Source organism: Eumetopias jubatus, unplaced genomic scaffold (genome assembly GCF_037043125.1).
Source record: "Eumetopias jubatus isolate StellerSeaLion01/CBP00866 unplaced genomic scaffold, mEumJub1_p1.0 scaffold_4, whole genome shotgun sequence".
NCBI lineage: Eukaryota > Metazoa > Chordata > Mammalia > Carnivora > Otariidae > Eumetopias > Eumetopias jubatus.
The window spans coordinates 4,940,028-4,955,029 of record NW_028274810.1 but is presented as its reverse complement, the minus strand read 5'-3'; the positions used below and the strand labels follow the sequence as shown (position 1 = coordinate 4,955,029).

Sequence of the window (15,002 nt, the reverse complement as noted above, 5' to 3'; positions counted from 1 at the left end):
CATTCCCCGCCTTGAGAATTACTCGTTTATACATCTAAGCGTTATTTCTTGATTTGTTTTCCTGAGTGAGAGTCTCAAATTTTCAATTCTCTGGCCTTTAGCATGTCCTTGTGCCTCCCTTTCCTAAAGAGTGGGCTTGTTCCTTGGATGGACATTTATTAAGCATGTTGGGGGTGTTAGGCTCTGTGATTGATGTTAAGCAGCACCAAGATTATCATACAAACAATTATAAAATGTCTCAAAGAGAGATGAGACTTGGGCCCATTTTCAGTTAGAAGGAGCTTGGCCTCTTGCTGTAGCCTCACTATCAGCTTCTCTACTTAAGTCTGCCATGACCAGGGGACATTTCATTGGGAATAGGTTCCTTTTTTTTCAGGTGTGGAACCAGAGCCTTTTGAAATTGGAGACCACCTGATTGAGGCCAGTGGGAAACTTCATCTACTGGATAAGCTGCTTGCATTCCTGTATTCCAGGTAGGTGGTCAGTTCACATTTTCTGCTCTGAGTTGGTAATTTTTAAAACCAGATGATTCACTGATTTCTTTCTTTCTTTCTTTTTTTAAGATTTTATTTATTTATTTGAGACAGAGAGCACGAGCGGGGTGGGGGTGGGGGTTGGGGAGAGGGAGAAGCAGGTTCCTCCCTGAGCAGGGAGCCCAATGCGGGGCTCGATCCCAGGACTCCAGGATCATGACCTGAGCCAAAGGCAGATACTTAACCGACTGAGTCACACAGGCGCCCCAATTCACTGATTTCTTGAGACTAATTCCAATTTTTCTTTTGTTCAAGACCCTGATTCTGGTTCCAGTTTCTCTGCAACTACACCTACACTGCATCACATCCCACCCCATCCCCTCCATAATCATCCTTCCTTTTCCCGAATTCCTACAGCACCTAGGATCCTAATCCAGCACTTGGCAATGCACTGCCTTAATCTGCTCTGTTTAATTGATGTGCAGTAATCTTACTACTCCAGCTGTATTTAGTTTCACAGAGATCTCATCAAACATTTCTTTTTTAATTGCCTGCTGGTACCTTGAGAATTGGCACCTAATGAGGGCTTAGTAAATATGCACCTTTGTTAACCCCTGTAGGGTTTGGTTCAGAGAGAACTTGCAGGACTCTTTCCCGGAGACATGGGCTGCGTAGCTGAAGACCAAGTCACTCTTGGAGCCTTAAAAAGGTTCAGCTAAGTGTTCAGTGGCCTGGTATCCAGCCTCTACCTGATCCTCCTGGACCCCAGAGGGACAGAGAAGTCTAGAAAAAACCCAGCTTTCTAAGAGTTTCAGAGTTGTCCCTTTGGGACAGCTGTCCCAAGTGAGCCTGAACTAACCATAAAACCTCAGGTTTGGCAAAACCACCCAACATTAGGAATGTGCAAACCAAATAATTGCATGTCTTCATGTATTTTATTGGCTCTGATATATCTAGTATAAGTGTGTTAGAGTTGGAGGAGGACCCCTAAACATCTTCTGTCCAACATTTTCATTTCACAGGTGATGAAACAGGCCCAGAGTGGTCATGTGACCTGTCTAAAGTCACACAGCCAGCAAATGACAGAGATGGGATTAGAATTGAGGTCCTCAAGGTCAATGCCTTTTCCACACGTTTGGGACTAGTCTTGAAGGAGTTCTTCATAATTGTTTCTTTACACACATCGTAAGCTCAGATTAAATTAGTTTTCCTTTTTTTTTTAAAGATTTTTTTTAAATTTTTTTTTTATTTAAGAGAGAGAGAGTGAGAGAGAGCATGAGAGGAGAGAGGGTCAGAGGGAGAAGCAGACTCCCCACTGAGCAGGGATCCTGATGTGGGACTCTGTCCTGGGACTCCGGGATCATGACCCAAGCCGAAGGCAGTTGCTCAACCAACTGAGCCACCCAGGCGCCCTAAATTAGTTTTCCTAACGAGACTCTTGTTTTGACAGTGTCATATTTTTCTTTGTGAAAACTTAAAATAATACTGATAACATGGGACTGTAGGCTCATCTTCATTCTTGACTTAATTCATTTTGCGTCCTCCTTTCCCTTCCTCTTGCTATACATAAGTTTTTTAATGTGTTCTATGGGATATGAGATGCCACCTGCCCCTTCTCTAAAGTGATACTTGTCAGACTTTTCCACCAATAACAGCTGTAGATGAGAGGATAGTGGTTTGACACCTGCAAGCAGAGAATGGCTACAGGTGGCTGATCACAAATTCTTCAGGATTTCCAGTTGGGTTTTGTGCGTTTGACTTTTACATTTTATTCTTCACATACCTTTATTTATTTAGCCGTTCGAATGAAAGCGTATATTTCTTTCCATTAAATTGGAATGTAAATTGACATTCCAGAAAGACATGCTTTGGTTATCCTGGGGCTTTCTGTACCCCCTGGTGCATTTGCTCCTGGGAGTATCTGTAGTTTGAGAACTTCGGCTCTGCAGAATATGGCTACATGTGGGGTGATTCATGTGGAACGTTTAGCATTTCTGAGGAAGTCTCTGTAAATGATTATGATAGTATTTATATTTCTGCTTCAGTATTTCATTTATTTATAAACTTGTATTCTTTGGTAAGTTTCCCTCAGGGAAACTTAAGAGTTGGTAGCCTTTCCTTTTCTCTTTCTTGCCAGGGGCCATCGAGTTTTACTTTTCTCCCAGATGACCCAGATGTTGGATATTCTCCAAGACTACATGGACTATAGAGGTGATGTTCCTTGGCCACTACGTTGCCTGAGCCTTTTTTAGACTTAAGAGTCTAGTAGGTCCATGAAGAGTAATCTGGGGGTGGGGGTGTTACAGAGGAAAGCAGTGAAAGAACATTATTCTGAACCAAAGGAAGATTGAAAGTAAGGAGAGAGGTGTGTTACACAAGGATTGACAGCCGGGTGGAGACACTTGGGCAGAAATAAACACACATATTCCCACTGGTGATGTGATTTAAAATTGTGGATACTGGAAAAAAAAATCCGAGTTGCAGAAATGTTGAGTGTTTTTGAAAATGTTTGCTAAAAACAGAGCTTCCGGTGTCTTGCAACATTCAGTTCTACTGTTGAGCAAGCACTTACTCAGGATCAGTAGAAAAGATGAAATTATAGAGATCCCATGTATCAACCAAGGGAAAGGAATTTTTTTTTCTTTATAAACAATAGGGAATGTAAGTTATTACCAGGGGATTCTGTTTAATATATAATAAAATGTATGTGGGATGATGGGAAAAGGCTGTAACACTGACTGATCTTGAAATCAGTGGTGAGGGAGCATCAGCTTCAGACCTTAAAATATGAATTCAGAGTAGGTCTCTCAGAGCCACTTGATGGCCCCTAAGTACTACAGTACAGTACCTGGTCCATTGGACACTCGTAGGAAATGCCATTGGCATGTTGGGGGATCCCCAGATTCACAAACAGGCCTTGAGCATATAATTCCCTTTCCCAGCAGGGGTCTGAGGTGATGGGTGAACCTGAAGCTTCATTGAAAGGCAGCTGCTGGGCCATTGGGCAGGCTCACTCACCAGCTCCTCGGTGCTTGTCTTATTGCTTGCATTAGTAAGAATTCTGTCGTGGCAGAATTGGAAACTACCACACAGCGTGGTTCACAGTGTGCTTTGGGGCTGGAATAGTCAGAATTGACTGTTAACTCCTCAAACGCCAAATACATCAACTGCACGTATTTAAAAATCCCAGAGAGGTATATTACGTTGAGTGCTTGTGTAACAATGAAATGTCACCTAAATTTAGATTTTTCCCACGGGATTTGCTTCAAGTAGAGGCATACCTGTATACAAAAAGGGACAAAATTAGCATTTGGTTTTGAGCCGACAGAGTTTTATTCCCCCGAAGCGTATGTGAAAACGGTTTCTCTGTGTTTTCTTTGTCCGTGTGAAGGGTACAGCTACGAGCGTGTGGATGGGTCTGTGAGAGGAGAGGAGAGACACCTGGCCATTAAGAACTTCGGACAGCAGCCCGTTTTTATTTTTCTCCTGAGTACCAGGGCAGGTAGGCCACATAGGCATTGGCCAAAGCAGACAAATAAGGGGGGGATACAGTACTTTTACATCCCGACCACTAGTATGCTTTCCCCTAATTCTCTGAAAGGTGAGGTCATTACCAAGGAACATTAAAAAAGGGCAATTGAGAGAGTTGCCGTAAGTTAATCGAAGTATTGGACTCCTAGCATGGGGTTGTTCCCCACCCACGTTATCTAAGCTGCCAGCTCAGAGAAGGAAGGCTGAAAGCAGGGGCTGTGGGAAGGGAATTTGATTCTGCTTTGACCACTGACCTGGGCTTGTCCCGGAAGATGTCTGTAATCTCATGGAAAGTTTTACTCACATTCAGTAGAGAACACTCTCCTTCCCAGCCGTGAATTTGGGAAGTAAGATAACAACCTGTCTGCTACTTAGCTCTCCTCCACAAGTAGCTCTGGAATAGTGCTGTAAATGCTTAATAAAAATCTCTTTTTTAAAAAAGTTGCGATTATAATGAAATTGCCAGCTCTTTAGAATTATTTTTAACATTATCTTGATGAGTTAAGTCATAAATATTTTCTGTGATATTTATAATGCTTTACCAAAGACTGCTTTTATAGACGCTTTAGTCATTTGAAATCAGTTCTCAGAGATGAAATTATTCTTATGTCATGGAGCAAGCTGACCTTAAATTAGTTTTGGACTTCTAGAATCTTAGTTTCATTATCTTACTTTTTGTAGACCTAATCTTTTTTTTTTTTTTTTTAAGATTTTTATTTATTTGAGACAGAGTGTGAGCAAGAGAGAGCACAAACAGGGGGAGGGGCAGAGGGAGAAGGAGAAGCAGACTCCCTGCTGAGCAGGGAGCCCGATACGGGGCTCCATCCCAGGACCCTGAGATCATGACTTGAGCCAAGGGCAGACACTTAACTGATTGAGCCACCCAGGTGCCCTGTAGACCTAATTTTGATGCAATAGATGCAGGAACACTAAAGGGATTTGTATCCTCTATTAAGGAGAGATCAATATTTGTATAAAGAGAAAGTTCCATCTTAGAAAGCATTTATTAAGTGTCCCATACTGTAAGGGTACATAAAAGATGTGTTAGGTAGAATCCTTGACCATAAGGAGATTGTTTCACCTGTGTATGTCTCATCTCCATATTACAAAGGTATAATCCGATTGATTTGGCTTCACTTGCTTCCATTATCATAGACTGCACCCTGAATCAGCCATTTATTCACGTTCTTTCTTGTCTCGGATGGTTTTAGGAGACACTGGAAGGATCAGGGCAAATGCATCTTCGGTGTTGGAAAACAGCTCTATTTATGCGTTACTGATTTCATCATCTTCATATTCAGAGAGTAGCGTGATGTTTGAAAGGTCTAAAATCAGGAAGAAAGAGTTAGCCCCTTGGAGTACTCAGAAGCAGAATCAGCACAGGGTAATCTTTTGAGAACTGAAGCATTCCTGGACATGAGCCTTTTCCAAACACTAATGGTCATGTTTGCCTTACTTTTTAGCTGTAGATTAGTAGTACTATCATTTCATTTAACAGGTTTCCCTCCAACTTTCAAGTATTTCTGTGATTGAAGCATATTGCCACCAGGTGGCAGTGATAGCTCACGATATTTCCCAAACAAGACAGGAGAATAGCTTATTTGTAAAACATCACCCCTTAATGAAGAAGAGCTGAACTGAGACATTAACCCAAGAAGAAGATGATAATTTTTATGGAGCACACTTTAATGAAATAAGTACCTGGGAGATAATTATGGCGTAGTGGGTAAAAGCAGAGTCTCTGGAGCCAGACAATGTGGGACTGACTCCTGGCTCTTTCACTTTCTAGCTGTGTGATCTCTAATAAGTCCTTTGGCTTCTCTGTTCTTCTATCTATAAAATGCAAATAATAATAACAAACTACTCATACGGTTGTTGTGAGGATTCAAGGGGTCGATATATGTGAAATGTGTAGAACAGTGCCTGGCACGGAGTAAGCACAGCACAAGCATTATTGTCAGGTATAATTTAGCACCTCTCAGTGATCAGTCTTTATTGTCTCTTTATTCCAACTTTAATTTTATATGAAGTCTTTAATTAGAATATTCCTGCCTGACTTTTCTTGAGAGCCAGCTTAGAGTCAGTAGCCCATCTCAAAAGTTAGTCCTTAATTCAGGCTCTTGAAACAAGCCCTTTCAAGCTCGCTTGTCTCAGCAATGAGCTGTAACGACCCTAGCAAGAGGAAGTCCCTTTTGTACTTGTTTCCACATTAATCAAAGACAAGGCTGTAATTTGCTTTCATGGTTCTCTTAATTAATTCTCATCATCCAAAGAGCCTCCTCAGCCCTTCTGCTACACTGAAGAAGGATCAGAAAGTTGTCCCATGGAGTGTTCTTGTCCTATGGTTGGTTTCGTTAGCTTCTCTTTGATTCATGTGGAAACAAATACAGAAAAGGCTTTCTTAAGTTTTCTCCTGTCAGAGGGAGGTAGTTTCCTGCTCTGCCTAGGAGTGTAATAAATAAATGTCATCCTCTGTTCACATTAGCCTCTATCAGGGACCTTGGTGCCTTAGTTGTAACCTGCAGTGGATGTTAACTCCTCTCTTAACAGCGCCCACAGCAGAAGGCCTCTTGCATATTTAAGACTGTTTTCTTTTGAAAGAGCATGCATGCTCTTAGAGCATTCTAAACAAACCAATCAAAACCATTTAAAATGGCTTCCTGGCACTAACTTCAGCTTGCACTTTGGCTCCTTGCCCTTGCTTCTCTCATTCTGTTACTTTTGGTCGTTAAATTTTCCCAAGTCAGGCAATATGAGCCCAGGTAGCACTGTTAACCACTCCAAGGTCCTGGGGTTGGGGATGGAGTGTCAGTTTGAAGGGTGAGGCCAACTGTTTTGACTGATCTTAATTTACCAGTCACACTGCTGTAGCCTTGTGTCTTTCTCGTCTAGCCCTAGCCGGAGTGCTGCTGATCACGTTCCTTTTGCATTGTTTCCAGGAGGAGTTGGCATGAACTTAACGGCTGCAGATACCGTTATTTTTGTCGACAGTGATTTCAATCCGCAGAATGACTTGCAGGCAGCTGCCAGGGCTCATCGGCTTGGCCAGAACAAGTGAGAGAGTTCAGCACCAGCGTTCTTCCACATCTGGGGCTCCTCAGCAGTTGCGGGTGGGGAAGGAAGGTGAAGAAGCTGGTCCTGTGGCGTCCCAGACTGGAGGGCCAGAGAGCTCTGGGTTTTAGCCCAGCTTTGCTGCTGGCCAGCACTCATTCTCATTCCAGACTTGTGTTATTAAAAAGCTAAGGAGATGGGCCTTACCCTTTGACCAGAGGATAATTGAGATCTACCAGAGGTTTTCCTCCTGTTCCCATCAGAAACCCTAATTTATGACCCCTCCTTATCCCTTCCTTGACTCTCTTGGAAAGCTTCTATGGGGCCAGATCTCTCTAACAATTGCTCAGATCCGCATAGTCCAGTCTCCCTTTAGTTGTACCCTGAACGTAGCATTTTGGGTTTGTTTCCTTTTAGGTATATCAACCTTGTATGCCTGTGTTCATCTCTGCAGCACACTCCTCTCCTTTGACTCTGTACAGGTCTGTTAAAGTTATTCGGCTGATTGGCCAAGACACTGTGGAGGAAATAGTCTGTAGGAAAGCAGCCTCCAAACTGCAGCTTACCAACACTATCATAGAGGGGGGCCATTTTACTCTGGGGGCCCAGAAACCTGCAGCGGATGCTGACCTCCAGGTATCATATGTTGTTCTTCCCTTAAGAATGTGTCATATTTCTCAGAGTCCATAGGGTTCTAGAGGGGAGGAGGTGTGGGTGGGGTTAGCCTGGTGATGTGTATTAAAGAGGGCACGTACTGAACGGAGCACTGGGTGTTATACGCGAACAGTGAATCACGAACTACATCAAAAACTAATGTACTGTATGGTGATTAACATAACATGATAAAATATAATTAAAAAAAAATTCCTGAATGGCTTCATACTGGCCAGGCTGGCATCAAAATTAGTGAGGTGACGCTATTTGAGGAGATTATAAAACTAAGGCCATCTGCAAAGGAAAGATGGTGGTGTCTACTTAATGATGGCTTTATCATAGCAAATATTATAAAGCTATCTCTTTAATAAAAATAATTAGCCAATTATATATTCCAAAATGATTAAGAAGAAAAGATATTAGCATGCTTAATTAACATTGACTATATAAAACAAAAATAATTTACATCTGTTAAAGCTTTCCAAATATTTGAATCAAAAGAAACACTGAATTTTCTACGAACTGCTAGTAATTAGTTGACCACACTTACTGTGCCTTTACTTAGCTGAATTTTTGTAAATAAAACTAAAAACCAAAAAAAAAAAAAGTGTCATATTGTCAGTACTTTTTTGTTTAGATTTTTATTTATTTATTTGACAGAGAGAGACACAGCGAGAGAGGGAACACAAGCAGGGGGAGTGGGAGAGGGAGAAGCAGGCTCCCCTCTGAGCAGGGAGCCCGATGCGGGGCTCGATCCCAGGACCCTGGGACCATGACCCGAGCCGAAGGCAGACGCTTAATGACTGAGCCACCCAGGCGCCCCTGTCAGTACTTTCTTGTGGGTGAGAAAGTTAACACAAAGAACTGGTATTAATACCCACTCTCCCCAACTACCCATTTGTTCCCTGGCCAGACATACCTGCCATGGTATCTCCTGCATGCAAGCAAGGAGCTAGAAATGAAAATGATATATAAATGTAGTGGAATATGGAATAACAGGAATGGGCCTTAGACCCCCCTCACTTGGATTCAGATCTAAGCCTTGTCCCTTAGTGGCTTATGTAGCTTTGAGCAGGTATCTTCACCTCTCAGATGTGCTGTTTGCATTTCAGAAAATGAGAATACTGCAAGTTACCTCCGAGGACTGTTAAAAAAATTAGATAAAGAACTCCGCTTAATAAATGATAATTAATCCCATACCTCATCTTCACCCCAGACCCTTTGATCAGTGAGTGACCTTCATAGTCAGAGGAGGGTAGATGAGATCAGGAATTCAAAATTAGACTTCCGGAGAAATGGATGAAAGAATAAATTGCTTGAAGATGGGAATATTGGATAGGAAACAAACGCTGACTTGAAGATTTTCTCTTCTGGAAGAGGGCTTTGAGTTATTCTGTAGTAGCCCCTGGGTTAAAATTAGAACCCATATTATAATATATCGTAGGTTCTTCCATTTTGGCCCAGGGATCATGTTCACTGAAACAGAAGCACTTCAGATGATACTTAGCCCACAGTAAGCATTCAATAAATGTTCACTACATCTGCCTCTTTGTAGGGTAATGACCTGCTTCCCTCTTCCAGGACTTGAGAATGCTGTATCTCTTAGATTTAATAAACCACAACCCCATGTTTTATTACTGGATTATTTTAAAACAATGAACAAACTGCTTTCATCTGAGACAAGGTCATTGGGTTGTCACCTTTGTTTTTGGCAACCAGAGAGATAACTAGTGTAGTCTGGAGGGGGAGGGAGAAAGCAGACTTTTTTTTTTTTTAAAGATTTTATTTATTTGTTTGATAGACAGCAAGAGAGGGAACACAAGCAGGGGGAGTGGGAGAGGGAGAAGCAGACCTCCCGCTGAGCAGGGAGCCCGATGCGGGGCTTGATCCCAGGACCCTGGGATCATGACCTGAGCCGAAGGCAGACACTTAATGACTGAGCCACCCAGGCGCCCCAAAAGCAGACTTCAGAGCCGGAACGTAACCTTCTGGTGTCCTTGAGCTGGGCAAGAAGTCCGACGGAGCCCTCTCAAACAGCTGGTGTTGGGAACAGTTTACGTTCCCATCAGTATTTGGCTTACAAATACTAGACCATCTAGAGATAACTGGCCCAGTCTAAAAGGGTAAGATATGAACTAGAAGCCACGATGTGAGTCTGCCTTGATTTGGAACCTCAAAGAGTTAATGCTTAAGGAGTTGCAAAGTGGAAGTAGGAAGCTAAAGCCAGGGAAATTATTTGAACTGTTTGGGTGGTTCCTGTATCCCTACGGAATAGGCTAAGGGTGCCCTTTAAGATAAGGGAAGAGAGGCAGGATAGTGCAGTGCCAGAGAAATATCCAGGAAGATTAGAATTGAGAAATGGCCTTCAGGTCTGGCTATCAGTTATTACTGGTCTTTGCGAAGGTGTTTCCATAGGGCGCTGTGGTAGGAAACCAGATTGCCGAAGGAAAGAAGTCAGTTAGTTAATGGTAGAGGGAAAGTACCCAGTGTAGCCTTCTTTGAAATTTGTCAGTGGGAGAGAGACTGACTGGGTCTCTGATTTCTCATGTGGCTGCTGGAAGTGCCCGTGAGAAGGACTCTGAGAAGTGCTATAGATAATGCAGGATATTACTGTTCTTTAGGAAAATATTGGCTAATTTTTCTTGTGGTGGTGGAGAATTGTCAAAGTCAACATCACTGATCAGTATTCATTGCCTCTCTGCTTGGCTGTCGTCCATCCACCTATTAAATGGCCCTGTTGGTGTCATCCTCATGGGGAGAGAAGAATGGCTGACCAACAGGGAAGGGATTCACCTTGTGTCATTAAGCCATGTAGCACATCACTGACATCCCAATGCTTATTTTCATGAGAACTAACTGGACTTTTTCGTTTTCTCCAAGTTGAGTGAGATACTCAAATTCGGTTTGGATAAATTGCTTTCATCTGAGGGGAGCACCATGGATGAAATAGAGCTGGAGACGATCCTGGGAGAAACAGAAGAGGGCCAGTGGATCTCTGATGCCTTGCCTAAAACAGAAGGAGGAGTCAGCGAGCAGGAGGAAGGCAGTAAGTTGGGGTTGAGAGTAGAGCAAATGGCACAGCCGCCCAAGTTAGACATGAGTGAGATTGGTCCTCATAGAAAGTCCTGGATAGTGAGTGCTCCCTGGGGCATCTTTTCCTACCCAGCCCTATTCTTATCTTGGGCACACTGTTTAAGACTTCTTTGCTCCAAGAACTCTTCCTAGACTGACTGGAAATTGTCTGACTATTCCTTTGTAGCTGAACTTTGAACCCACTCAATGATATCAATGCTTGTAGTAGTATCTTAAAGATTTTAATTTGTACCATTTCTGCCTTGATTGCAAGCATCTTCTCCTTTGTTAGTGAAGCCCACTGTCCTTAGTATGGCACCCTCCACATTTTCCTTTTCTGAATAGTAGAATGATTTGTTTTTTTACATTGGTTGAACGTTTACTCTGTGCTTGAACAAAAGTGTGTACTGCATCATGTACTTTATACCCGTTTTTTCATTTAATCTTCACGTGCTCCATAAAGGTGTAGGTACTGCTAATTTTTTAGTGAAACAATACATGTAAATTATGAGAGGATTTTGTCTTTTCTGAATTTGGTCAGCATTTGTCTTTTTTGTTTCAGTTCTGAGTATTTGAATTTCTGACTTGAAGTGTTTTTTCACATAGAGCTTTGTAAGGATTTTCCCTGCTGTCTTATACTTATTTTTGTCATGCATCAGTGGCAGCAGGGATTCAGTGTGGATATGGGGTGAGGTTTGAGGGTCTTACTCTAGACTTCTTAATTCAAGAGTACCTTATTCCACAGATATGCAGACATGTAGCTTTTTTACTAGATGATGCCTTCTTTTTTGGTGGGGAGTGGGGTTGGCATGACTTCTGGTTTTGTGATTTTCTTTGTTTCTGTAGGATTCCCAATTTCCATCACTTGCTTCCTTTTTTTGCCACAAAACTGCCAAAGGATGTCTCTTTCTCCAGAAGCAGTGCCTTCCCAAACTCCTGGCTGCATGCACTTTCTGGTCCCGTCCTTTAAATTCCTTAGTAGCCCATGCTCTGATCTACCGAGTCGGAGACTTGTCCTTATTATTTTCACATGTAGGGTGTGGCACTCTTTGAGGGGCTGTGTCCAACACTGCCATTCTCTGCCTCACTCTCTAGTGTGGACTTGGGAGTGGGCTCTGTTGGCGTTTGGATAAACATATTTCTCTACTTACCTGCAAATGGAAGTTTGTAATGTTCTCTGACTCCTCGTTTTATAGTACACATGGATTAGGGGTGGTTTTATAGGGTATATGGAGAGATTGGAATTTAGGCAGCTAGTATTGTTCTATAGGACACAGCTCTTTGACTTTTCTCATGTTTTTATCTTTTAAGTTTATTAATATTAGTATCCCATCTTTATTCCTCAAGTATTCTTGTTCTCGGTTTTAATCTCATCCTGTTTTCGTTTTACAGATAATAATGTCCTCCCTTGAGACATTTATTATAGCTTTTATTTTATTTTATTTTTTTAGATTTTATTTATTAGAGAGACAGAGAAAGCACGAGCAGGGGGAGAGGCAGAGGGAGAAGGAGAAGCAGGCTCCCCGCTGAGCAGGGAGCCCAATGTGGGACTCGATCCCAGGACCCCAGGATCATGACCTGAGCCAAAGGCAGATGCTTAGCCAACTGAGCCACCCAGGTGCCCCTATTATATAGCTTTTTAAAAAGTATTCTTTGGCCCCCTGCATTTTTTGTCTTTCCTCCGGTTGCTGCTTTTGCTGCTTTTTTCAAAATTTGCTTTAGAACCTCTTGTTTTTGTCTTGAGTTTTCTTGAAATAACTGGTCTTCTCTGGCTCTCTGAAAACAGTGTTCACTGAAATGTACCAGTGAAGTGCCCAAGCTGATAGGCAGCCCAAAGCCGAGCAGGTATGTGGAGTCTTAGTCTTTAGTCTTTATTCCAGCATTACTGGTTGGGGAGCCGGCTTCTGCATTGAGGAGGCCTTCCCAGATGTCTATATTTGAAGTCTTTTCTTTGGGCAACTTAGTTTCTCCAGAGATGAATCCTTTAGTATCTTTCTTCGGTTTGAATAAACCTGTTTGCTCAAATTGAAGAGACAGTGGATGACAAGGATTCATGGTGCTCCTGTTATTGGGTGTACACAATTTCTCACAGATCCCCCACTCTCCAGCACCTTGTCCTTGTCCATCCTTTGAAGGATTGAAAGGGTCTCTATTCTCAAAATCACCCCTTGACTGTGTTTGGCCTCTTTGGTTTTTCTTAATCTGTTCTCATTGCTTCAGCCACTTTATGTTTTCCAAGAGTTATTAAACTTTCCATCCACTATTGTCTCATATCTTTTCAAAATCCCTTTACTGCCATTTAGTGGTTTTAGGTGGGAGAAGAAATGGATGCATGTGACCCTATTTTGAAGTTATACTTGGATATGAAATACTAAAGCTTGCACCCATTTCTGCACTCATCTAGATTAATTTCAGCTTATTTTCCTAATGTTATTAGAACAAAATAAGATTTTGCTGTTTTCTAGAAAGATAATTATATTCCTCAGTCAGTGCTGCCAGAAAAGATTTCCTACTTGTATTAAAATTTGGAATCTTGGGTGCCTGGGTGGCTCAGTTGGTTAAGCAACTGCCTTCGGCTCAGGTCATGATCCTAGAGTCCTAGGATCGAGTCCCGCATCAGGCTACCTCCTCAGCAGGGAGTCTGCTTCTCCCTCTGACCCTCCCCCCTCTCATGTACTCTCTCTCTCTCATTCTCTCTCTCAAATAAATAAACTTTAAAATCTTTAAAAAAAAATTTGGAATCTTGTCTTGGATCAATGAGTACATGTTCACTCTGTGGTAGATGGTTCTACTAGCAGGACATAGATGAGGGTCTAGGCCTGTGGTCTCCAGCCTCCTCTTGGCTGCAGAGTGAGGACAGGGAGCATGATTAAAAGTAATATAAATGAATATGAAAGACCAGTAGTTAAAGCAATTTTGATCAAAAACAAAAACAGGGTTGCTTTATCTGGAACGTCAGGGTTTTTTAAAAAGCGTGTTTGTAAGTTGAGAATTGCATGCAATATGAAGCTACATATGTTGATCATATTTGACACTTCTCAGCTCTTTATTTTTTTTTCCACTTGTTGATAGAGCACCTCATTGAAAGCCCCCTGCTGATTTAATTAGCAAATGCCAATTAGAATTACAGCTGGCTGGATTTGGGTACAAGTGTGAAGCAATTGATCTCTTGAGAATGAAAATGTTTTGCTTTCATACTCTCTAGAGAAAACATACTTAAAGCTGATTTCATAATGCTGTGAAAATACATTCTTTGGTAGTGTGTGCTATTAAATACGCTTCACTTTAGAATCATTATGTCACCTCTCTGTGGTTGTTGATCTTGGCTTGTCATGACTTCTCTTTACCACTGATTCATGATCTTGGCACATCACCCAACCTTTCAGCCTTTGTGTCCTCATCTATAAAATCGTGCTGTTAATGTCTGCTTTACTCTTTTAAATAGTTGAAAAATTAAATGTGATAATAGATGTGAAAGTGTTCCGATAGCATAAAATACTATCAAGATTACATTATTATCATTATTATTATTACCATAATTAGTATGTGCTGGTCTGTTCACTCTCCATCCTTCTACAGACACAGAAATGCTCTGAAAAGAGCATGCAGGCTTTTGAGTCAAAATCCTGCCTTCATTTATTAGCAGTGAGAACTGGGGAGTCCCTTAATCCCCTGTCTGAGCCTCATTTCTCCCTTTCTTCAGTGGGGTTAGTTATACCAGGATTGTGGGGAGGCTCATAAAGATACTTCATGAGATCTGAAAAGAATATTATAAATCACAGGAATTATTTTTGTGATTCTCCATTTTCTCATAGATTTGCCACTTGTTCCTTTTTTTTTTTTTTTTAAAGATTTTATTCATCCATTCATGAGAGACAGAGGAGGAGAGAAAGAGAGGGAGAGAGAGAAGCAGAGGGAGAAGCAGGCTCCCAAGGAGCAGGGAGCCCGATGCGGGACTCGATCCCAGGACCCCGGGATCATGACCTGAGCCGAAGGCAGATGCCCAACCATCTGAGCCACCCAGGCGCCCCTTGTTCCTTTAATATATATTACAGAAAAGGGGGGTGAGAGTTGAGTATTAAGTATGTGCAGAATAAAAAAATTATGTTCTCAGGTATCTTTTATTAAGTGATCTTAATATCAGTGAGACTAGTAGTGTGGAATCGGTGATGAGTGATCCCAAGATTCAACAGGGTGGAGGTATCCAGCCGAGACTTGCAG

General features: G+C 42.0%; 1 protein-coding gene across 2 annotated transcripts in view; it reads left to right on the top strand.

Moving 5' to 3' along the window:
- Positions 1-15,002, top strand: part of CHD1L (chromodomain helicase DNA binding protein 1 like) — a 68,783-nt gene that overhangs the window by 36,154 nt on the left and 17,627 nt on the right. Inside the window, exons 10-15 of one of the 2 annotated variants that reach the window (XM_028088384.2) lie at positions 377-473; positions 2,611-2,684; positions 3,865-3,975; positions 6,944-7,058; positions 7,538-7,691; positions 10,590-10,755. In XM_028088384.2, coding sequence (XP_027944185.1) covers positions 377-473; positions 2,611-2,684; positions 3,865-3,975; positions 6,944-7,058; positions 7,538-7,691; positions 10,590-10,755 — 717 coding nt within the window. The remainder of the gene's footprint in view (positions 1-376; positions 474-2,610; positions 2,685-3,864; positions 3,976-6,943; positions 7,059-7,537; positions 7,692-10,589; positions 10,756-15,002) is intronic. The other variant, XM_028088386.2, reaches the window with a different exon arrangement.